The sequence below is a fragment of the Phoenix dactylifera genome, chromosome 3, assembly GCF_009389715.1.
Source record: "Phoenix dactylifera cultivar Barhee BC4 chromosome 3, palm_55x_up_171113_PBpolish2nd_filt_p, whole genome shotgun sequence".
NCBI lineage: Eukaryota > Viridiplantae > Streptophyta > Magnoliopsida > Arecales > Arecaceae > Phoenix > Phoenix dactylifera.
Genome location: NC_052394.1, coordinates 24,564,752 through 24,590,346, shown reverse-complemented (window position 1 = coordinate 24,590,346; position 25,595 = coordinate 24,564,752). Strand labels below are relative to the sequence as shown.

At 41.0% G+C, this 25,595-nt stretch overlaps 2 protein-coding genes across 3 annotated transcripts in view; both read right to left on the bottom strand.

Moving 5' to 3' along the window:
- LOC103704020 (ABC transporter G family member 51) overlaps positions 1-17,254 on the bottom strand; it is a 46,246-nt gene extending 28,992 nt beyond the window's left edge. The window contains 7 exon segments of the mRNA XM_026803420.2: positions 4,388-4,532; positions 4,627-4,703; positions 11,650-11,812; positions 14,917-15,001; positions 15,377-15,465; positions 16,048-16,168; positions 16,847-17,254. Coding sequence (XP_026659221.2) covers positions 4,388-4,532; positions 4,627-4,703; positions 11,650-11,812; positions 14,917-15,001; positions 15,377-15,465; positions 16,048-16,168; positions 16,847-17,199 — 1,033 coding nt within the window. The 5' untranslated portion in view covers positions 17,200-17,254.
- A 2,323-nt stretch (positions 17,255-19,577) lies between these two features.
- LOC103704021 (DNA damage-binding protein 2) lies at positions 19,578-25,124 on the bottom strand. Of its 2 annotated transcripts, XM_008787135.4 has the most exons (11): positions 24,676-25,124; positions 24,363-24,453; positions 23,886-24,013; positions 23,516-23,638; positions 23,278-23,366; positions 23,070-23,190; positions 21,562-21,653; positions 21,050-21,179; positions 20,652-20,900; positions 20,221-20,417; positions 19,578-20,035 (listed from the first exon to the last, which is right to left on the bottom strand). In XM_008787135.4, exons 1-11 carry the CDS (start codon positions 24,931-24,933, stop codon positions 19,816-19,818), a joined length of 1,698 nt encoding a protein of 565 aa, XP_008785357.1. In that variant the 5' UTR covers positions 24,934-25,124; the 3' UTR covers positions 19,578-19,815. The 2 variants fall into 2 exon arrangements, with proteins under 2 accessions (XP_008785357.1, XP_038981064.1); XM_039125136.1 differs by lacking the exons at positions 23,886-24,013; positions 24,363-24,453.
- Between the last annotated feature and the right edge of the window lie 471 nt (positions 25,125-25,595).

The following is a 25,595-nucleotide window of genomic DNA, read 5'->3' as shown; positions in this document are numbered from 1 at the left end:
CTTGAGCTGCTCCTGAGCCTCCAACAGTTGCTTCTCGAGGGCAGCAAAGCCGAGTGCCCGCTCTTCGGCCTCCCGGAGCCTCGCCTCGAAGTCCCCGGTCGTCCTGCCTGCCACAGCCTGGCCTCCCTTTTCCACTGCTTTCAGCCGGTCCTCGGCCTTCGCCAGAAGCCCCGCCTGTTCCTTGTAGCACTCCTCCAGACGGATCATGTACTGGGCGAGCTAAGAAATAGGAAAAATAAGGGAGTCAGGCGGAGAACAACAGAGCCAATAAATGGTGAAAAGCGGCCAGAAGAACACTCACCGACATGAGACAGACACAGCTGGCAGCCCCAACGTCAGAGACCTCCAACTCCCGGACCCGCCGACGGTCCTTCTCCAGCAGCACTGTTTCGATGAGATTTCGGGCGCCATCGGTAGTAAAGGCAGACCCCGATTTCTCCCCAGAGCCGGACGGTGGTTCTGCAGCCTTACCCCTATCCATCGCCTGGGGAAGAGTCCGGCCGATCGCGCTCGGGGCGGGGGTCACCCCAGGAATTGATAGGGTCCCGCTCGGTCGGGGCCTCGGCGCGTCCCTCCTCGAGTCATCAGGAGCCGACCGAGTCGAAGGCCGGGTCGGGGACCGATCACGTCCGACCCGTCCGTCTCGGGCAGGCTCGGATGATACCTCCGGAGTAGCGGCAATCTTACCACCGGAGGGCTGATACAGCGTCAGCTGCCGGTCCGTGCCCACGACGTCTCCCTGATCGGTGGGCCCGGACTCGTCGGTCGGCGTCGGAGGCACCTCCTTACGGGACTTCTTCGCCGGTGGGGCCCCGCTCGGAAGAGCTCGTTTCCTCCTCTGGGCTGCTTCCAGCAGGGACGCCCTACCAACAGCCTTTGTCTTCACCGACCGCATGACGTCGTCGATCTCTGCAAAAAGGACGGGATAGTCGGAGATGGAGAAACCAAAGGAAAGAACGGGACGAAAGAAGGGAAAAAGTCAAGAAAGAATCGGTGGCGGACTCACGGTCGGTGGGGACCGAGCTCAGACCGACATTCACCAAAGTATCCTCGGAAATAAGGCGGGCCACCGGGGGGAGCTGGCCCTCGGCAACCAACCCCTTCAAGGCGGCCAAGCCATCGGACTCCTCCCTTGACAGTCTCGATAGGCCGATCGGAGACTTCATCGGGGTCTCCCAGGTCGCCCTGATTTCCCAAGAGGGATCTGCATCAACAAAAAAGAAGCGCTCCTTCCATTTGTGAATGGAGGTAGGAGCCTCCTTGACAAGGCCGCATCCTCGCCGCGCTGCGAAGCACCACCACCCTTTGTCCTGGGGGTGGCCGCTCAGGCTGTAGAACTCCCAAAAAACATTCAGGGTGGCGGGGATCTCGTGCATACGGCAGAGAACCTGGAAGACCGTCAGGGCCCGCCACGAGTTCGGCACCAGTTGCGTCGGTGCCACTCTTAAACCCCGTAGCACCTGCATGACCAAGTCCGAAGGGGGAAAGCGGAACCCGGCCTGGAGAATGCCCTCATTGATGGCGATCTTCCCTGGAGGAGGATGGGACATCCTCTCCTCAGGCCCCGGGAGCGTGGCGTTGCAGGCCTCGGGAAGGTGGTACCGAGCCACGAGTCTGTCTAAGTCTGTGGCGACCAGCTCCGACTTAATTTGGTCTGCTCTCACTTCGCCCATTCCTAATGACCAATAAACCTACGGTCAGGACGGGGACAGGAAGGGGGGAAAGACCGGAGCGACTGGAGTACACTAGTATAAGAGGGGAAAGTATGGAGAGCCCTAAGTAGAAGAATGGGGAAAACTCACCGGAAAAGAGGTAAGAACGGCTCCGAGAGCGCCAAAGGAGAAACAAGTGAACAGTCCGACGGCAGCAACAGCTGCGCAAAGGGGAAACTTGAAAATATCTGTAAAGAAGAAGACGGACGGGGAAAGGCCCCCGATTAAATAGGCGGAAAGGCAAGTGACGCCTCGATGACGCCAGAGGACGCCTGGCTGCCGAAGGGTCGCTCGCGCCCCAAAGGCGAATCGACACCATTAAGGAAGGATGTCCGCCGAAATCCTCAGACTGCCAGGTCAGCAATAACCGCCATACGCCATAAAAAGGGCGGGGAGCTCGAAGCGCGCGCGCCTCTCCGAGGAACGGCGGCAATCCTGAAACATCACTCCCTTCACCTGTTCCCCTTCTGGTTCCAGGCTCGGAAGTGGGGGGCTACTGTTACGGGGGAAATAAGCCGCCATGCCCCACGTGACCGGCACGCGCGCCCAGGAAGACTACGGCTGCCCTTTGATCCAGCAATCCGACCCCGAGTCGGATATCCTCGGCTCCGCAGCCCGACCCCGAGTCGGCTGCCCTTTGATCCAGCGCTCCGACCCCGAGTCGGACGTCCTCGGCTCCGCAGCCCGACCCCGAGTCGACTGCCCTTTGATCCAGCAATCCGACCCCGAGTCGGATATCCTCGGCTCCGCAGCCCGACCCCGAGTCGGCTGCCCTTTGATCCAGCGCTCCGACCCCGAGTCGGACGTCCTCGGCTCCGCAGCCCGACCCCGAGTCGGCTGCCCTTTGATCCAGCAATCCGACCCCGAGTCGGACGTCCTCGGCTCCGCAGCCCGACCCCGAGTCGGCTGCCCTTTGATCCAGCGCTCCGACCCCGAGTCGGACGTCCTCGGCTCCGCAGCCCGACCCCGAGTCGGCTGCCCTTTGATCCAGCAATCCGACCCCGAGTCGGACGTCCTCGGCTCCGCAGCCCGACCCCGAGTCGGCTGCCCTTTGATCCAGCAATCCGACCCCGAGTCGGATATCCTCGGCTCCGCAGCCCGACCCCGAGTCGGCTGCCCCTTGATCCAGCGCTCCGACCCCGAGTCGGAGATCTCTTGATAACGACGGGCTATTCCCCAGAGGCACGCCGCGGCCTCCTGCTCCACTACTCCCTGCAACGGCTGTATCCGATGCTGCTCCACGATCTCCTGCATCAGCCGTACAAAGCGGAGCCCCACTATGCCCTGACGTGGCCGTACCCGGTGCTGCTCCACGACGCCCTGTAACGGCCATGTCAGTGGCCACACCATCGTGCCCCACGATAACGAACCCCCTGAGAGACCCCCCAGCCAGGTATATATGCGGCTGGGGGGAGAAAGGGGGGGTGAGCAATATCTCCCAGAGCACTCTCTTACTTGCGATTATCACCTCTCCTCCTCCTCCAATCTCCTCTGACTTGACCGTCGGAGGGCCATCACCACCCTGGTGGTGGTGCAAGGCTTGTTTGCAGGTTTCTTGGCGGAAGGTGGAGCGCAACCAACACCAACCAAGACAACTCAGACGGAACCCCGTTCACACCGCAGTGCCAATCGTTCTCGGTTTGGACCACCAGCAACAGGAATACTTGGCGAATGTGAATCCATAAAACCAACCCAAATAGTTGGAAAAAGGTTCGATGATTATGATCAGGACCTGTAATCTCGGTACCGGATACCGTATTGGTACCTTACCAATTTGGTTCAGTACGATACAGTACGCACCTTGTACCAAAATAGCTCTCTAACCATTTTTCTCAATTTTTATCTCAGTACGCCTTGATATAGATCAGTACGCTTCAGTATGAGTTGGTACGTACCTCGGTACGCCTCGATATGGAACAGTACGAGACTTGTACCGACTCAAAGTTGAATTCATACCAATTTCCTTCTGGTACGGTATGGTACACCCCATACCAGATGGCACGAGGCAGTATGGCACACCATGATTATGATTATGATGAATCATTGATCAATGAGCCTATTGCATTTTTTTAAAGTCCTATGGGCTGTCTGATATCATAATCAGAAACTAGCAAGAGGATGCATGCTAGCTCATTTGATTATTGGTCAACAGGGACAAAGATTTAACCACCATTGACGTACTAAGTCTAAACTTTTATGATGTGAAGTCCAAACTCTTATGTGAATCTATAATGGGAAGATATGGTATTTGATAGTTGCTAACCAGTAATCAGCCAAACTATAAATCACACACTCTTCTTACTTTTGCCAGCTTTAGGTATCTCTTAGAATGAGCAAATATTTGTTTAGTCCAACCTTCAAATAATCAGGATAAGCAGCAAAGACTCTTATGATTAGTAATGGAATTGTTTGTTTTTTGGCCAGAAGAGATGTTCCAATCCAAAGAGTCCAAGTTAGAAGATAGTTAAGGATAATTTCATACACCTTGCATGGCTGTCTAGGAACTGTGACAATGCTTAATTTTAGACTTTGATAAACAAACCAGTCAAGCTAGAGAAAAGATAGAAAAGCTATACATATGAGGCTTGTATAGACAATATGTGACATGAAAAACTAATATCAACAATCTGTTTCAGTTGCATAAAGATCCATTCAAAAACATTGAAGACAATAACCTGTTGTCACTCGTTTTTTCTGACCACCTGAGACACCCCTGACCATATCACTACCAACCAGAGTATCAGCACAAATGTCAAGACCGAGTACTTTTAAAACATAATCTGTTGCAAGGTTGTGCTTTGCACCTCCAATTGAAGCAACCTATTAAATAAGACATATTTCGACAGAAGTGATTAGTAAAATAAACGGTAACAGAATTTTATTTAGCAAGTTAGCAGGGGGCGCGGATAATGACCTTCATAAATGCATCAATTTCTGGACTTGGATGGATGTTCTTTTCCTCCTCAAGCCTGACCAGATCTTTCAAATACCCTGTATACATGAAAAATAAAATAATGAACAAAAGATAATCTACAAAAAAAAGGCCATTGCCCAGCTATAGTCCTGACCAAGGTCCGCCGAACCGGTACCAGAACCCATACCAGTCGGTGCCCGGTTTGGTACGGTAGTGGTAAGGCATGCCGGTCACGCCCTTTTTTTTTGGAGTTCTCAAAAAATTTTAATTGGCAATCACTCTTTTCGAACTTTTTCTATGAATTTAGTCTAATTTGATATTTTTTGATGTTTTCTTGATATTTATTTGATGTTTTTTTATGTTTCTATAATTCCAGTTTAACCTAGATAATGCATCTTATTGCTTTAAAATAATACAATCATAAAATGAACATAAAATATCCTCAAATCAAGTAGTGATATGAAAATTAAAAAATAATACAATCAATTACATACTTTTAAAGTCCAACATACATACCGATATCTAAAATCTGGTCGAGTGGCAATAGGAGAGAGGAAGCATACCTTATTTAGCATTGGATTCTCCTTCTGATAGCCTGAATCGGTATTATTTGTGGATTTTTTGGGAAGAAAAAGCGGCAGAGCCGCTTTCAAAGGCCTTTAAAAGGCATCAGATGGCAGTGGCAATAATTCCATATCCAACCCAATTCGAAACCAAGTTGACTCGGTGCGAATTGGCCGGTTCGCACCGAGTCGGCACCGAATCAATCGGTTCTGGACGGTCTAATAGCGATTCCGGACGAAACCGAATAGAATAGCCAAACCAAACCGATTTAGCACCAAGTCAGCTCGGTACTGCCTGATCCGGGCAGTTTGGCCCGGTTCGGCAGACCCTGGTCCTAACAGACTGGGGCAGACCTAACTTTTTCTTTTGAGGGTGGGTACAAAGTGGCTGCCTCAAGACTTAAATCCGTGCCATTGCGCTTGTCAGCCTAAGCCTTTTACCATTGCACCAAACAATCGCTCCTCAACAAAAAATAATCTAAAAAGAAAAAAAAATAATCAAAACCATTTGCATAAGGCAAAACTGCATATGAATTATGATATCTAAATAAACCGATCATTAATAAAGAAGATGATAATGAATTAAGAATTATGTAGAAAGAAGCTCCAATAACTAAAAGTCCAACCATGACCAAAGAATTCTCAAATCAGTAGAGGCAAAACTTAAACTGAAAAAAGAAAGCTAAAATTAAGGCAAAGTGGCCTACAAAAGAAGCAACTCCAATGGGCCAACATCTACAAAAAAAAAGTGATTGAGAATCTATTGCTTAATGGCAGGAAAAATAATAAGTTTGGAGATCCATCAACAAACACATGGATTAGCAACTAACACAACCGGGGAGCAAAGCTACCAAAACTTGTAACTAGCTAGCTTTCAACACAACTGAACAATATGATCATAAGCTTTGCAATGGTGGCATAATGTGATCCGATCGGGGAGAAGAAATATTTCCTTCAACCTGCTCAACTTGAATCTCTCAAAAGAAAACTAGAAGAATACAAAAGAATTGCGAAAGTAGGGTTTAAGTCCCATTTTCTTTCATTGATGATTAAAAAACCAAAATACTTGGCCTCTATAATGGTGAGATCCGCCCTTACACAATTTGGATTGGATTTCTATCCTAATCCTAATAGGACTCTTTCTTGAAATAGACATTACTAGTAGAAATCGTCTAGAAAAAGCTAAAATTCTTAGAAAGGTAGATCTCGACTTCTACATCAACTCTACCTTCTGTCGCTCCGTCTGACTCTTTTCGGATAGATAGAAAGCTACGCTCAGTCAAAGTCTTACATTAAAAAAAAAACTTTAGATTTGACCATCCCGTTTCAGACCCAAAAAGATAGAATTTAAGCTCAATCGCTAAAGGTGCCGCCCCCTACAAGGTGTGGCATCATATCATATATCTCAAAAAATTGCCCAATTTAAAATAAAAAAAGATCATCTCAATCGGGCGTCAAGTTATGACCTCCGGAAGTTTGTCCAGCGACTCGGCTTTCTGATGTAGCAAATCTTCTTCTTGGATCATAATGGCTCTATATAAAAGCTTTAAAAGCACTAGAAAGAACTAGGGCTAAAAATGGATCAGATATTGATATATCCATATTTGTATCCATATTTTTCAATGAATATAGATGCGGATACGGATATTAAATGGACATCAAAATTAATATCCATATTTATTCTAAACAGATACAGATACGAATCAGATATTAAGCATATCCATATTTGTTATAACCGAATGCGGATACGAATCGGATATTAGACATATTCATATTTTCTTATCCAAATACGGATATAAATCGGATACTTTTTTAGATATCAATCAAATTTGAACAAAATTCAATGATGGAAACCAGCAATAAAGACATGACCATACAAGAAAGATTCAATTAAAAAAATATAATATTAACAAGCATTTATCAATAACAAAAACTAAGAATTTTATAAAGGATATACCACTCAAGGTTGCTTATCACCGAAGTAGGCGGAATCTATGGTGCCTCCAAGGCATCTCACGGTTGTCGCTGAGTGAAAACTATGAACTGAATGGGATCTTCGAAACCCTAGTCGTTTGAAGACGACGAAGAGAAAAGAGGGATGAAATGGACAAACAAGAGGTTTGAGCCTTTCAGACATGCGGGGTGATTCAAAGGATTTTATTCAATAGGGTATTCTGTATACACTATTCGGGTTGTTGTCTTAACTAACGGTCATCCGATATCTGGATTTCTTTTAGTTTAGGTTTAATTAATCACTTAATTGATTTTCTGATTTAACTTAACTTAAACTTCTTCTTTGCTCTTACTCGAGCTATACTGATATCCGGATCCGGATTCGAATCCCGAAAAATCAGGCGTATCTGGATCCGTATTCATATCCGAAAGATTTTTGAACTGACTATCCGAATTCGATTGGACTAAAAAAATAGTATCCGAATCCGACTCGAATTGGATACGAAAATGGATACGGTAGGATATAATCCAACCCGCTTTCAGCCCTAGAAAGAACCTCCAAAAAAACGTACAAGACAACCACTGTGTAATAAGAATAGAAATCTAACATGCTGGATATCACATGGCAAAGAGTTAGAGCCTAGAGGCATGTTTCCTCAGTAATAACTCAAATAACTTATAAATAAATAAAGAATAAAACCATAAAAATCATAGAAGCTAGGAAACATGATTCCCACTCCAATAAGGGTTTCTTGGGAAACTGAATTGGAAAACCGATTCCAAGTAGACTCCAAAAAGTGCAAAGTTTCGAGTTTTCTCTCACCATATTTTTTCCTCATAATTTGGTACAAAATTAAACATGGGTGAGATCATGCTGTTTCCTAGAAATGAATAAGATCTTGCAGGAAACTCATTGGCAAGGTAACAAGAGAAACTCAAAGAAACACTCTAACATGCCAAAATTGCTCTCCTACTCCTCTCTATTTCTACTTCTAGACCCCAAGCCTAAAATGAATAGATAAAGATAAGCCAAGAAGGGAACTCTTAATGGATAAGGAAAAAAAATCTAAATAGAGAAGCTACCTACTTTATAGAGAACATATACAATATCACCGGTACTACTTGGTATAGCATCCTATTTGGTGCCATGGAGAAGGTGAACTATAGGATATTACAAATTAGACGTATAAATTTTTTTCCTAAGTTATTTGTTACACTAATGCTTGTTTTATTTTTTCAAAGACTTGGTTAACAAGAAAGACCACATCATAAGTGATAATTAATTAAAAAAGGCTTTTATGACTAGTTATATATAGAGAGAGAAAGAGCTGGACTTTGCTCCTCTCAAGAGGAGATTGAATATACTTCTCTCAAGTCCAAAATCAATAATGAGGTATTCAAATTAGATCCACACCATGGATCATGATATGTACCTAAAAATACTCAGAAGTCAAAAATCTAACCTACGCGTCAAATGGATGCAAAAAATGATGTAAGACCATATTTTGTTATGATTAAAGCATTAAAATCTATTGATTGTTAGTCTATATATGCTTTAATATATATAGATTTTGATTACTAAGATGGGTTCTTGATTAAAATGCTTTATCATGTATTTTAGCACAACAACATAATGATAACTATCTATTTTTGTGCCTATAAGATCATAGGTTAAAAGCCACGATGACGTGATATTTGGTTTCTAAGCATTTTTATGACATATCATGATCAATAGTATGGATCTTTAATTTAAATGCCTCATTACTGATTTTGGACTCAAGAGAGTAGATAACATCTCTCCAGAGGAGCATAATCCATCCCATATATACATATGTATACATATGTATATGCATATGCTATTATATATGTATGTATGTATATAATATTGTCTTTTCCTAATTCCCATGTTGGGACTTCTTTAAGGATCATTTCCTGCTTCCAGGTTTCATACTATTTCTTTATATATGCATATATGTATGTATATAATGTTGTGTTTTCCCGATTCCCGTAATGGGTCTTTTCCCAATTTCCCACTTCCCGCCTTCATATTATTTCTCACATCTGTTCCTCCATGTGACAACCCTGATAACAGCACATCCATAGATTAGGTCAGCTATGGCCCAAGATTGCATCATGACCTAGTAAATTTGCCAGTTCAGTGCTTTGCAATTGTTTACAACACTAAAACACATGTATGCTGCAATCACCCTACTTTGTTAAGCAGCATTCCTAGATAAGCTACCAACCCTGTTTATATCTAGACTGAAATAAGAAACAGCTCATGCATTCCTCGTGTTCACCAAATACTAATGAAATAACACCATTGACCATCCTACTCACATTCAAAACCCCACTAAGCAGTTCAAATCCTGGCCATCAATCACCAACGACCATCCTATTCACATTCCTTGAGTTCCACACAGAGGGACCTATATGATAAGGAACCATAATGAGTTTCAGATTGATACTACTAATACTACTAATGAATTCAGTTGATACACCATCAGCCAAAGGCCAAACTGCCAAAGAACTAAGAACTACAGGTAGCCAAGTTAATGAGATCAAGTATAGGCTACCCAAAGTGATCAAAAGATGACAGAGACCCAACATAAGATCCAAATAAATTAGAGAGATGGACAACCTCCATAATCATGCAGCAAACCTAATTCCTCCTCCAGGTGATATTTGAGGAGAGGAGGAAGTCAGAAAACAGAAAGCAAACCAAGGATGCAAAAAGAAATAATGAAAAGCCAAAAAAAGAAGACATTTAGAACATCTCAGGTCAGTCAAAACTGATGCAAATTGCAGACAGTAGATTATAACTGAGATAACAAGCAGATGATCATCAGTGAGAGTGGAACTGAGAAGCATAACAGCCCAGTGGCTCAAAATGGTGGAGAAAACCATGCAAAGACAAAACGATGATGTATGAAATAAAAATTGAAAAAAAAAAGGAACCATTCAGAAAAAGCAAAAAATATGGAAAGATCGAGGTGTCCAGGTTAAATTATATAAGTGGCCAAGTTTATTTAAAAAAACAAAATTTGGGGAAAGCCAGTTTTGCTGAATGCAGATGGCGCTGGCTGGGTGAAGTATGCATAAAGCAATAGCAGGGACATCATTCTTACAGGGAGAAGAGAGAAAAAAGTGAGGCATGGTTTGCAGCAAGATTGGACACAGTGAGCTAGAATTGTCCTTAGTTTACTATTTGGTATCAAAAAGAATGACAGTCAAACATAGCTATAGGCATCAATGTGAAATGTAAATATGCCCTTAGAAGACTTCAACAAGGGTATCAAAGTTTAGCTGTTTTTTCCAGATAACAGCAAAAGTTATACTAACAAGAAATAATTGAGTTGACATATTTTATCAAAGTCTTATGTTTTAGATGAAAAAGCTAATGCAAACAACCAGACATTCCACAAGTACAATATGCACATGTCTATTTCAATGATGGAAACTAATGATGGATTTTAAAGGTTTTAGAAAATGTTGTTGAAAAGGCAAGCTAGAATTTGTGTCAAAAGGCTCGAGAAAGAGGGATCTCAGAAAGCCTCAATGCAAGTTACAGTGAAGAGGTTCAAAAAATTGTTTTGACCGAGGATGTAGCCCTAATAGGTATTATTGCATAAAAAGATCTACATAGCAAGGGCCAGAAAAGTTGGGACAAGCTTTGTTATCAATTATCATTATGGTAAGTAGATAAAACAAGCCAGAAGCCTCTCTTTCTTCTTTCCTAACTTTCTCTCTTCTACCCTTAGTTCTTCATGATCATTGCTATTTTCTCCTCACTTTCACTACTCCTATATCAGTAAATTGCTGACATTTAGATATGAAATAAGATCTCAGATTCTTTGTGCCAACGGCAGAAGAAAAAAAAAGCCTTCTAAGTGCACAAAACTTCAAAACTCTATCCCGAACCTGTTTTCTACTTATTTAAACTTAGTAGCTTCTTGACTTTTATGAGGATACATCATAACCCTATCCATGGGTCCCAATTCAGAATATTCTGGGGTCATTTTCCAGTTCCCTTCAATTTGATAGCGAGGATGTAATCAAGAAAAGGCAGACAATAACAGGGAATATTTCAAAATCAACTAAAAAGGCATATTTCTGCATGTGTTGATGAATGAACAGCTACAGGATAATATGACAAAACTGAAAAATCATATTTACAGGAGTGATGGGAAATATGTACCATAGTAGTGGAGCTTTTACCATTTATGATAATGATCTGGCTGTTATGTGTCTCATATCTTAGTTATTAACAAAGAAGGCACAAGCTCTTATCAAATGGAAAAATTTTAAATCTGAAAGACGGAAAAAAGAGAGAAGGAAAGAAGGAGAAGTCTAAAGAATTTAGCGAGGATCAGGACAGCTTAACTCATTGTACATGCATGACAAGCACGCCAACCATAAAAGTATAGAGAATAGATTCCATGAGACACAAAAACTAGTAAGATATTTAATAGGTAAATTCTGATCTGGAAATACAAACTAGTAAGACCTGCCCAATTGTCGCTAGCACCCTGGCATCTTGCAGCAAAATCTAAAGTCTCTCGAACAGTCAACTCCCCAATATGATTATCCATCTGGCTGATATATGCAGATGTTCTTTGTACAAAGAATTTATCAAGCGCACAGCCATTGTATGTCACATTTCCGCTTCTCTGATGTAAAAGAGGGAAAAGGATGTAAATAAGAGCTTATAAACTGATAATATTGTCTACTTTAATGATGAGGGCAGTGTAACATAAGCTATTAATCTTCAAAACAGCATAATCAGAGAAGTACAAAATTTGGTGCCATTAACATTACTTACATTTTCAGATAATGTTTCTGAGAAGAGGGTTTTTCAAGCACAGGACAAAAAATTCACATTATTCTTTTGTGATGAAAGACAGGAGATTGACAAAGAAACCCCCCACCCCACCACCACCACCCCAACCCATTTAGAAGACCAAAAAGTCTAGTACCCACATCCGTGCTGCATGAAGAATTCAAAACCAACCATATTCCACTTTCCCACTCATGCCACATGAAACCAAAACCATTCAATAAACAAATGAAGATTGAGATATAGATTGACTGAGGGAGTAACCAATAACAGAGGCTTGGCAAAGTGGATTAAGTTTCTCAGGGAAAAAAACTTTGTAGGTCCAATGCCAATTCCTTCTACATTCCAACAATTGCCACACAGGAAACTCATATAATCAGCAGCACAGGGTCCACCAGCAGAAATTAATACACTAAGAAACCACCTGATAGACAAGCGAAGATTGAGAGATAGATAAAACTGAGGGAGTAAATAAGCAGAAGCTCAGCAAAGTGGATTAAGTTTCTAAGAGGAAGGACCCATTTAGGTCCAATGACTAACATTAAATTCGCCATGCTACAGAAACTAATACACTATCACAGGATGAAGAGTACAGGGTTGACCAGCAAAATTTCTTCATATGTAAGTTCAAACTTCCAAGTCACCATAAAAAGAACAATGAAGTTTTACCCTGACTATTTTGGGTTCTTTCACAAAAGTTTCTTCACCCATCACTTTTATTAAGGTCTGGCCTTTGAATGTTAGCCTGTTTGAACCTTTCTTGGAACTTCAACTCCTGAATCTTTGGTCTCTGCCTCCTATTTCCACACCCCTCAACACAGAGCTGTGTTGCTACCATCATCCTGAGGCCTCCTTATACCTTTCTTGCAAATTCCCATGATATCTTAGACAATGCTGCATCATTAAATTCTTGGTGCAACTCCTACCATGCATAGATGTTGCATTTTTTGCCCACCTTTTATGCTTAGACCTTCTCTATTTATAAAGATTGTTATTTTTATGCAATTCTATTTGGAGGCCAAATTGTCAGCTTACACCACTTACAATAAAGATTGAATGCATGCAGCAGTCACATAGTACCCCAAATAAACCAAAGCAAAATGAGAAGCTTCCTTGTTGCTAATCAAAGCATAATCTTATTAGAACAACTTTAACTGTTGCTAGAACAGAACAGATAAGTTACAGCATATATAATGCTAGTTATGTGCTATAATATATGTATTGATATCTATCATTTCCCTATTGTAAAGTTTTGCAATGAGTTTTGTTTGAGTCAGATTCACTATTTTGCACTACCTCCTTTTTTTTAGTTAATTCTTCTTTAGTAGAATTTTGAATTCTTATAGGAGCCCAAAGGGTATGTTTGTTATTACAAGTTTTCTTTACACAACAAGTTAGGATACCGGATAAAAGAACCAAAATCTTAATTTTGTTAATGAAAAATGCTCTGAAAGCTAAAGAGATTCAGGCAAACTTTTGAACACATTTTCCATTTTCTAATCAGAAGATGAAGTCTATAAATACTAGAGAATAAACATTAACCAAACATTAGATGCAAGAAGATAGGATGTTGTTTTGATTATTTATCTTATCTTCGAGGATCTTTTTGAGGACAAAGATTTCATTCATTGAGCACAAAGATTTCATTCATTGAGCCATCTTAAGTTGACATCCATGGGAATGTCCACAGCAGAAATTTAGCTATTCCAATATTTGGACAACGACAAACTCTCAACATTCTTAACGCATAATTATTTAACATAATTAGATATGTCAAGAGATTGTGCAACCTCCACAAAACTACCAAGACTGATAAAAGTAAAGCAAGGCAAACTTGTACAAGACTCAGTTCAAATGGATCACATATCATATCATGGATGGTGAAGCCTGTTAAGGCCTGATATACATTGTTGACCCTTCCCTAACTACTTAAGCTTTTGGGTCTACTGATAAGTTAACATGGTATCAGCAAAAAAGGTCATGGGTCCAAATACTCATTTGGGCCAATTCTTTCTGTTTATTTTCTTGAGTCTTTTCTTCTCTTGACTCTTTCTCAGTTGAGTCATTCTTGACTCATTCTTAAGTCATTCTTGACTTGTTTGCAGGTTCATATGCACGGTCTGGTCTGCATATGAGGGGGATGTTCAGGCCTGGTGTACATTATCGACACCTTCCCTGACAACTTAAGGTTTTGAGATCTAGTGGTTAGTTAACAAAACCATGGCATGCACATCCATGTGAACATATGCTTGAGTAAAACCACAAACTGTGCATCAAACATCATTTTTTATTTTTGATGGAAAAGGCCTATATCAGTATGGAAATTAAAAAGGTTCCAAAATCAACATCTCCAAGTTACAGGGGCCCAATTAAGGATTTAATTTAAACTACAAATTTTTCCCAATTGATGTGAGATCAAATGCTGAAAGGACATGTAAGTCAAATTTCACCAAAAAAAAAAGGACATGTAAGTCAAATTTCAAAGGAAGCATATCAAATGTGCGAGCTAGTTTTTGTCATATTGACTTACAAACCTGGTTGATCTACATTCCCTAATCCACTTGCTCACTTGAATGATAAGGAACGTACATGTCTAGATGTGTTTATGAAACATAACAAAAGAGGTGTTTGCTATCAGCTGAATTTTTCCCATTGCAGTTTCAAGATAAGTGTTTGATATCAGATCAATCATTTAGTAGAATCTTCTTATCACTTCACTTGAGGCACTGCTCTCTCTCTCTCGCTCTCTCATTCCTACATTCAAAAGTCATAGGATTATGTGTAGAGGACAGTGCAATATAGATGCATGGTTCTGTGTGGAATTAAGTATATATTAGTTTAGCACAACACCTAGAGACTTACGACATATTTATCTTGGTATTCTGTTCTCCTCTATTTGGAATGAAAATGATAATAAAAGAAGAGGAGAAACATCACCTTTAACTTGGAATCCAGTTTACCAGCAAGAGCCAAGAGTAATGTGGATTTCCCAGAACCAGGAGGTCCCAACAGCAGAGTAATTCTGCCACAACAGCATATAAGGAAAACAACATTACACACCCATCAAGTACATTATTAAAGAGACCAATAAAAACCCCAAATCTTAACTGCTTTATCCTCATGTTGGCCTACAATGAAACTATCATAAAAAGGGGCCCTCTTGAACAGTATCCAAGCTCCCCTGCCCCATCCCCCGCCCCCACCCCCCACCCCCAAAAAAAAGGAAAGAACAATGTCCAACGTGTTAGATATATAGCAACATATTACTATTATTACAAGCAAGGAGGTGCATGGGCCAGATTCCAGTTATGACACTGATTTAGCATGGTCCTCCAGCCATATAGTATTTATGCTATAACACATGCAGAAAAGAAAGATGTAAGGTTTTTGTCCTGACCTTCCTGGCTTCACAATGCCACTAACATTATCCAAGATGGTGAGGGTATGTTTCTTCGGTTGGAGTATCCCCAAGGATGTGAGAAATATCTGCAATGAACCCCCAAAAAATAAATAAATAAAATAATAAATCACTAAGACAAGAAAAAAACTAGATAAAATGTTGAAGCAGTTGGCAACCAACAAGGGAGGTTGCATGGTAATGGTTTCATGCAGGGTTGCATCATTTGGCATAACAAACTACAAGCTTGCCCCCATGTGATTGGTTGCCAAATGTTGGGTCCAACCTGGACAGACCTAATTAGACAGTCAAGAAGAAGGTGCAATAATTTGATATCCTAATGGAAAAAATTGAAATAAGATAAATATGGTGTTCGCACAAACACTCTAGCCAGGAAAAAGATTGTGAATATGTTCTTCTTTTCTTTCCTTCTTTCCCTTTCTCTGTTAGAAATGAAATGAAAAGGCATCCTGACCATGTAGCAACGGAAAAATCTGACAAACTACGTCCAGTTTCCCATGAATAGTTTCTATCAGGCCAAATTCAAACACCAAAAATTTGAAAATGAAAAAGTTTAAAAAAGAACATTATCCTTGTTCATCATCTGTGTTTATATTTTTCATAACACAGGTCTACTACTTTGGTGATTGACAAGTAAAAGAAAGACACACCTCAGCAGCGTTGAGGACATAGTTGGGGAGAGTAGGCAATGCTCTTCCACCAGTGTGAACTTTTGCAGACACATTCAGGCCCTGGAACCTCACTTCCACTTTCGGAACCTCCAATCCTACACTGTTAAGTTTGAAGTTTTAACATCATCATATCAAAGTATTGAGCTGATTTCCTCTGATTTACTTCTAAGGGGGGAAAGAAGGAAGGCCAAATTTGAAAAGATTGTTCACCATCATGCCCGCGAACGATAAAAGCAAAGAAACTATGAGCTAATTTCATTATATGCGCCAAAACTCCAGATTCTTGGAATCTAACTTCCAATAAATTAGGTGACCTCGTGCCAGAATCTTCGAATCAATGTGACCCAGATGTAGCAAGAACAGTGATTCATTAATAAAAAGAAAGAGAAGGGCGGACCGGATGCAAAACAAAAGCCACCGGTCCTTTTCACAATCTTTCTTTTTAGGGAAACCACGCTATCTGATCTACTAACGATAATATAATTCATCAGAAACAATGATTATAATCAAGATAGGACGCAGAACAAAAAGGAGAGCAGATCAAGAACACCCACCCCTCCCGTTCATGATCCTTGTTTTTCAAGAAACTATTATATCTCAGCAAGAAAGAGAGAGAAGCGATCAAGATCTCGTTCCAAGAAAGCAAAAAGAAGCAAGCGCTCGTGGGAGACGGAAGCAGAGGAAACACAAGAAGACAACAAAGAGAAAGGGATCGAGAGAAGAGGAGGAGGAGGAGCAAGAAACAAGAAGAGGGTAGGGTTGGGGTGGTTTGTTTTACCGATCAAAGCGGGCCTTGATGCCGGCCAAGAGGTTGTAATTGTCCTGGTCGTTGGTGGCGAGGGCTTTCTGCAGCACGCGCTCGCGGCCGCGGCGGTCGAGCTTCCGGACGTCGACGACCTCGAAGGAAGCGGAGTCGACGGCTCCGACTCGGCGGCCACGGGGGGAGGAGACGGAGTCGCGGCGGACGATGGCGAAGTTGTGGCGCTTGATGGAGGGCAGCCTCTCGATGGCGGCCCATACGAGCTCCGCCTCGTCCTCCTCCACGACGTCCGCGTTGGACGGCCGAAAGAAGTGCTCCGTGGCCGCCTCCACGTCGATCTGGAAGTACTCCATGCCGCTGGAAGCAGCCATCGGGAGCTCTCCGCACACAATCTCCTCTTGTTTCCTTCTCTCTTTCAATCCTTTTTCTTCCACTCGTTAGACGGGGCGGGGCCGAATGGATGGGTTGTCAGATGACAATGATAACGGAAGGAAGGGAGGGAAGAGTTTATAAGAAAAGGAGGAGGAGGAGGAGGAGCGGCGTGGCGAGAGAGCGGGAGAGAGAAGCGAGTTGTGAGATGGAGAGGAAGAGGAAGGGGAATTTATAAAGAGTTGTACGTCGAAGGCTCGGTTTGATATGAAGAGGGCGTGAAATGACCAAAATCTCCCCCACCTCCGCCACGCGACGAAGGCGAGCTCGGAAGGGAAACAAAATTCCATGTTTCCAAGAATGCCGCCTCATTCATAGGCGTCCGCGCGACCGTTCCGAGCCGACGAACTGGTCAGAGTGCCGCACCCGATCGACCGTCTCATCTCATGCACTCCATTGTTAATTGGACGGCTTCGATATCTTGTCTTGGGTGGTTCCATAACCCAACATCGGCTCTCCTGGAAATTAAGCCGCATGCACATGCGATTCGCAGGTTTATAATATATCAATTCTCTCTTTTGGAAAGCTATTACACTTCATGAAAGGCCTTTCTCGTCATTTTCTTTTATTCATGACTGCATGGGATTTTTTTTTTCGCGCATGATTCAAAAGTTGGCCTACTTGACCTATCGTTCCTGCTTCTTTTGTTTCTTATTCTCCTCTTCTTTTTCTCCAAATACAAACGACTTTGGAATCCATTCTTCTATGAAAGTCTGATATATTTTAAACCTTCTTTTTTAAAAAATAGCTATGATTATTGTAAGAATAATTAATATTTATAGTAGTATAATTAGAGTTTTGTAAAAGATAATTTAAATCCAAAGAATCAATTTGGTTTTATGCTGCGGAGGTCGAAAATGGACGCTATTTTTCTTCTCTGAAAAATTGAAGAAATATATTAAAAAGATATAGGCTCTTCACATGATTTTTATTGATTTATACAAAGCACATGACAGTATTTATAGGGAAGCCTTATGGTGGGTGTCAAAAAAAAGAAAGAAGATTCTATTCATTATATTAATATGATTAAGGGCATGCATGATAGAGCGATTGCTCATATGAAATTAATGCTAGTGAGTAAATAAATTTACACTAAGGATCTGCTCTAAGTATTTATTTTTTTTGCACTAGTTATAGATGAGCTTGTTAAGCATATTCAGAATGATATTTTTGCATGTTGGTCGTAAATGATATAATTTAGTAGATAAAACTGAAGTTAAAGTTATTGCAAGTTGGAAACACAGAAGAGCGCACTAGAATCTAAAGTTTTGAGTTAAGCAACACCAAAAAATTAAAGATTAACAAGCAGCACGAAGAGGAGATACAATTTTAATAAAATTAGAAATAGAAATGAAGGTAAAATGAAAATTGAGCACTGTGAAGTTCCTATGGATAATTATTTTTGTATTTACAATCAATTATTTATTAAAAAAAAGAGATTAACAAGTATGCTATCCATACAACTAAAATAGAATGGATAAAATAAAAAAGTACAACAAGAATATTATGTGATTGTAAGCTAGAAATGCATAAAATAGATAAAAATCAGTGGATTTAAATGCTTAAATCATAACAAAACATGATATTATACCATTGTAACCATTTTTTTTTTTGCACCCGCTTGATACATAAGTTGGAAATTATGCAGGCTATCAAAATATGTAACTTTTAATTTCTAAACATTTTATAATATGGATGATGATTCATGACATGAAATTTTTAATTTACAAGCCCACTAATGATTTTGGACTCGACAACACTACATATCTTATTCTCTCAAAAGAAAAAAAAAAAAATCCATTACACGTATATATTAAAATACTTTTTATTCCAAATACCTCTTAATCAAAAGCATTGCTGCGCTCATCGAAACAGAAATCGATATTATTAACCATAATTATGGTCTATATATTACCTCTAGACTAAAATCATTTGTTTTAAAGCACAAAATGGATAATAAGAGCATAGCTAGTGAACTAAATTATATTATAAAATATATGATTTGCAAATCTAAATTATTAAACTAGATCTAAATACCTTAAACCATATGCATATTAAATTTCAACAATTTGGATGTTCTAAACTATTGTTCAAATGAAGATACTGCATCATATGATAACATTATTAAAATACATTATTGATTTTCACTGCAAAGCATTTAGAGCCAAATATACTCAAATGCATCCTACACATGCAAGAACATAAGATAGTATCTATTATATTTTAAAAAAATATTATTGATTTCCACCTATAGTATCTATTTTATTTTTAAAAAAATTATTATTGATTTCCACCCACAAGATTACGACAATCATTGATGCCCAAAAACTGAGAACTAAATAACCAATCAAAGACTTGGACATGAAAGCCAAATATTTACAATAAAGACGATGAAATTACAGAGCATGTCACAACTCCCATTTTAAGTGAACATAGGGTGCGAATAATACAATGCCTGCTGTAACCACCAGAATTGTCAGAAGTATGGCAGTTTTCTCTATAGCGACTGAGAAGTTGACGCAAAATGGGTTAAAACTTGGGAGTTTAGAAACTTTAGCTTATGGCTTTGCCTTCTTCCGACCACTTAAATATTTACCATCAAAGTTCTTGGCTTTGCGTTTTTTATCCTTGAATGAGAAATCAGAATCATCATCACTTTCACCATCAAGCTTTCCACAAGATTTCCTCTCAACCCTACCAAAGATGTTCATGGACTTCCTTTCAAGCAGCTGTTGTTCGGGACACTTATCCCCCTTTGGCTTCCAAATGAAAAGAGACCTGCAAAGAGTAACAGGTTTGTATAAAATGGATTTAACAAAGATAAGTAGGTAGATGGAGAGAGAGAGAGAGAGAGATTGTCCAATAGACTAATGGCTAATTATCAAAATATGAAAGACAAAAAGATGGGAACATTGCTTGAATCACTAATGAGACAAAACATGAAGTATACAAAAGAAACCAACCTTGAGCTCCCTGATGCCAAGACATCATCTCGAGGATGTAGCTTGGTCACAGGACTGATGGTTGTTATGTCTGTGTTCATCACCTCTGCCACGAGCTTCCCTGTACTCACGTCTATAAAATCAATGGGATGCAACGCCACCCCATCATAGTTCTCACTTATGTAACGACCAATAACTGCAAGAGATTCCGATGGATCCTGTACAAGGTTGTCATATTAAAAGGTTGAAATGCACGTACATAAATTGCCGTATAGATTTACGCATGCCAGTGCCTTATCCAAGTATTTTGGATGACTGAAAAGCATACAACAATTTTATATTTCATAAATCTAGATTAACCCTCCAGCTGATGCAAATGCTTCCAGCAATCTGTTGATGAATCCCACTAAAAATCCACAAATTATGTTCATAAGAATTATAAAGACAATCACCTTTGGGTCCCACTCAGCTCGGAAAGGAGTCAAGTGACGATTGAAATCATGGCTGTGGACAATCTCTCTGCTTGGGGATTCCAAATTGCCAAAGATAGAATCCCACACTCGAATTCGATTGTCTTGGGCTGTTGACAGGATTTTGTTTCCAGTCAGCGGTGAAAAATATGCTGCGTTGACAACACGTCCATGAGCAAGACTGGCAAGTGAAGATTCAGCTTCTAACCGGCGAGCATCCCAAATCCGAGCCTAAACATCATTCATACGAAGGGAAAGAAGTAACAATTCAACAGTAAGAAAAACCAATTCAACAGTAAGAATAAACAATGCTGACAAAATACAGACAGTTTTCAGAAATAAAATAGATGCACAGTCACCCAGCACAATAAGAAACTCACAAAGTGGTCATTTCCACAGCTTAGAAGAACATCTGGTTGAACAGGATTACAATGAAGCCCAACAACCTTGCTGCCCTTCTTATGTATCAGAATTGGTCCCCCAATTCTGGTCTTCAATCGTCCATCAACCCTTTCAATAATATAGGAAAAGAATTATAGCAAGACTAGGGAAAGAAACATGCATCTTGGTGGAACAAAGAGCAGGAGCAAGATAAGCAAAGTGAACAAAAAATCTGATTCTATATAAAATCAGCATATCAGCAACAGAAATACGTCATCAGACATTTTCTCCCACAAGAACAAGGTGCAACATATGACATGATTTATCACATTTCTCTTTTGCCAATAAATAGCCTTAATAGTTTTCATGCAAAATGGAAGTCTTAAAATGTACAGCATGATGGGAAAGAAGGAAAAAAAGGTTAACGGCAGTGCAGGTTATCATTCAAGTGATAAATTATTGGAATGACAAGCAGGGTATTCGAAGGCTAGACAAGAAGGGATACACTCACAAGTAAAGATATCCGAAGTTATCTGCCACTAGCAGAAGGCCTTTCTCAACATTTATATCCATACCATACAGCATGCGCCAAGTTGCAGGGCCCTAAAAATGAAGCAGAACTCAAGCTTATGATTTCACCATTCCAATAGTTCAGGTAGTTAACTGAAACCACAATATTGATATACACAAGCATGAGATGTAAACACTGATAAAAAAACTCAACCTCAACAATTTAGATGGGGCAGTTGAACGAATCCCCCGATCAAGATGCAGGATAAAATCTTAGTTTTAGGGATGACGAATTTGTCACCTTTCTAGAGGCATAACGCAAAGAATATTAATCCATTTGATGTGTCATGACTCCAAAAACTTCCTTGTTGCTAGTCATAAGTTATTCCTTATTTGGCTGTTACTGGAGCCAAGTGCTAGTGCAGTCTAAACCAGAACAATCAAAAAAATTTAGTAGAATTAAGACATTATACACTTTAGGATAGTTCACTATTAACAACCTTAAAATAAATCCACCTTAAAATAAAAGGTCCAGATCTATTTATGCTTCATGGTGTTGAAATAACTTTGAGTAAAAATCATGAGGTGAGACCATTTACTAAACTAAAAAAAAAAATCAACTCATCTCCCTTTGTTCGCTCCAGGTACCTTCAATGACGGATCCAAAGCCTTCCACTTTTTCATTCTTATCCTTTACAACAACACACCCACCCACCCCACCACCACCACCCCACCCCCAACCACCAGAAAAAAAAAAAAGAAAAAAAACCACCTCTACTTGCACCCATTCTGTTAATTTTGGCCCACCAACTTGCAGCATGGTTCCTTATAAAAGTAGTTAAGCCAGTTAATTGTGGAGACTAGTTGAAATCGATATGCTACATCACAATAAGAAAATGAAAAAACTCATATTAACCTAATAGGGAACCAAATATAAAAACTTTTCAATATTGCTCCATAAGGTTTTCATAAATGATCAAAAAATATTTAATAGGAATACTTTAAATGCGTCGATCGGGTGATTAATGCATAAGATGGCATTTGTATACAAAGAAACATCAAAAAATCAGTTTCACAATCAAAAGGAAGCAACAAATATATATATATATATATCTCAGAAAGCAAAACAACCATTCTATACAAAAGACCAAAAAAATCAGTAGACCAAGTATTTCATGAACAGTAAAACATATTGATAATTGGAATGCTCATTAACTAAGTCCAAACAGTATAGTGCTGGCAGAGAAATGCATGCCCTGCAGTTGCTTACACAAATTTAATCACTGAATAACCCGGATAAGCAAAAAACGAGATCCAAAAACTAATGATGCAGAAGGGAACACATTTACAAGGTTGGTCACAGGATATTTCAACGCACAGGCCAAGTCTTGAGAGATGATTAAATCAAAATGAAAAGAACTTTCGAAAGGTAATGGTCCTCAGTGCAGACGAAACAGCATCTCATAATAAGAATAAGATCCAGGTTTATTTCAAGGAAAGAAAAGTTACGTTCCATCCCTCCGGATTAAGATCCAACAAGAAAAATGAGGTTCCAGTCTCCAAGTCAGTGCATCTGGCTGTCCCATCCGATGATGATGTATACAGTACTCCATCATTTTCCAAGTTGAATCTGACGGAGACAAAAATATTAACTGCATAATGATTCCTTTTCAGAAACTGATAAATAAAGGAACATGACTATGAAGAGGAGACTTACTTCATGTTGTTAACTATGCAGGAGTGTATGGATCCATAAACTGTCTTTTCATGTAGCTTAGCATAATCCCAGATGCCAAGCTGCCCTTTCTGTTTCGAAGTTTAAAGGGAAAATAGAAGGTATGATAGTGATGTTGCTCATGTGCATATAGCTAGACAGAGTATCCTTTAATTCCAGTACACTAAGATTCTAATCTAAGCTATAAAACTGAATAGTACCATGGATTCCATTTCCATACCTTGTCTCCCGATAAAAGAACATTATTCCTCGTTGGATGAAACTCCAAGCATGTCACACGCCTACTGTGGAATCTGATTACTCCACAGTCCAATTGACCAGGGATAACAAATGTTGGCTTGATCTACACCAAAAGCATCAATATGAACATCGAGATGAATGAATCCCTATGCTGGCTATGTAGATTGTGTGTGTGTGTGTGAGAGAGAGAGAGAGAGAGAGAGAAGAAAGATGTTGTCTGTTTGCTTGATAGCAGGCAGCTTACTATCCACGAAGGATCATTCAACCAAACAGCTTGTCCGTGGAATCACCAGTTAGACGGACGGACAAAGGAAGGAATAACATGCATAAATGACACAAACTGTTGGTACCATTGGAATTTTAGCTTTCAGCTGGCGCTTGAAGATGTAATCCAGTGAAGTGTCTGTGTTCCTTCGGGGGGCTGGAATGACGCCATGCTCCGTAGCGACGCGGTGAGGACAGAACATCGTTGTATGGCCTATGATTTCCGATCATCGAGTCCAGTTTGGTGGCAAGATATGTTTTTTTATATATAAAAAAAGAAAGGAAAAAGAGAAGAAGATTAAAAAAAATGGCAACACATATATCAGATTTTTTTTTTTTCAAAAAAAAAAAAGGAATTGTATTGTAACCAACTGGCCACGAAACGAATTAACCAAGCAAGCATATAGGAGCCTAATAAACATAAAACACGAGGATGCAGAAAGATTTACTGAAAACAATCGCTAAAATCGAAGCCAAAGTTAGAGGTGCAGTCGAGAACCGTGGGCGAAGGCCATTTGATCTGGGAGGTGGGGAGAAAGAAGGAACAGCCGAAGCGCACGTACCAGGTCTCTTACAGAGGAAACAGGGCTTCCTGGGGCAGTCGATGTAGGTGGCACCTCTGAAACCCGCTTCGTGCCCCGTACCCTTGCACACCTGCACCTCCACTCCACTCCCTCAAGTTGCCGTTTTGTTTTTATCTTTACTTTTTTATGGGGGAAAAGAAAGAGTAAAAGGATAGCGGAAAAGGGCGAGGCGATAGGTTAGGAAAGGGGGAACCATAAGAGTGAGAGAGAGAGAGAGAGAGAGAGAGAGAGAGAGAGAGAGAGAGCGAGATAGATGGATGGATATGGGGAAGGAAGGTGCTGCTTGTCGTACCTTGCAGACTTTCTTGAGAGAGATGGTGATGGGAGCCTTCCTCTTCTTAGCACGATCCTCTACTGCTTCCTCACCATTCCCCTCATCCTCATCATCCGAAACCCTACCGCCCTCGCCTTCCTCCTCCTCCTCCTCCTCCCCTTCCGACGACGACGATGAGGAGAAGGGGCTCTCCTCGGAATCGGTTTCCATTGGGACCAGGACACGCGAGGAAGAGGAAGACGACGAGGAGGCCTTCCCCCTCTTTAGCGTTGGCATGTTATGTTCGCAGGGAGTCAAACAGATGACTGGCTGGTATGGAGAGAAGCGGCAGTACAGAGAGAGAGGGAGAGAGAGGCCGGAGGAGGACGGGGGAGCGGCAAGGCGGGAAGGAAGACCAAGGGGGTCTGGAGTCGGACGACGGCCTAGGAGATCGATGTCAAATCCTACCTATTTCTTTGGGGGGGGGGGGGGGGAGGCGGGAGGGGGAAGAGAGAGAGAGAGAGCGAGCGGAACCGACTTGGTAATTGGCATCACATTTTATATCTTATGAATTATCATGCTTCCGTCGTTATGCGGCCCGTAGAGTAGCCACGCTTCCGATTCTGTTTCCTTTTTTTTTTTAAGCGGGTCCATCATAATTCTGCATTGGAGCCCAACTGGGGTGGCAATTGCAGCCCACCCACTTCGAATGAGGCGAAGGAATCCTGACCCAAATCCAACTCCATCCTTGGCCCAGCTACCTCTACCTTTCTTTCTTTCTTTTTCGGTTTTGCTTGGGTAATAGAGAGGAGAGCGAGGATTTCCCTCCAACCTCGTGAAGGAAGCACGATGGCCGAGAAAGCTCCTGGTCCAAACCATTTGTGAGCACAAAAAATGTCCTCATAACACCGGAAAATGTTTCGAGTCACTTAGGGAGACCTAATGGCGTCTCGACCAAG

Bases quoted from the DNA above. Each gene is read 5' to 3' on its own strand.
- LOC103704021 (XM_008787135.4), bottom strand. From the start codon at position 24,933: ATGCCAACGCTAAAGAGGGGGAAGGCCTCCTCGTCGTCTTCCTCTTCC. The intron at 23,191-23,277 runs GTAAGTCTCCTC...TGTCTCCGTCAG, and splicing joins TGCATAGTTAACAACATGAA to ATTCAACTTGGAAAATGATG. The intron at 21,654-23,069 runs GTAACTTTTCTT...CTTCATTTTTAG, and splicing joins TTAATCCGGAGGGATGGAAC to GGCCCTGCAACTTGGCGCAT.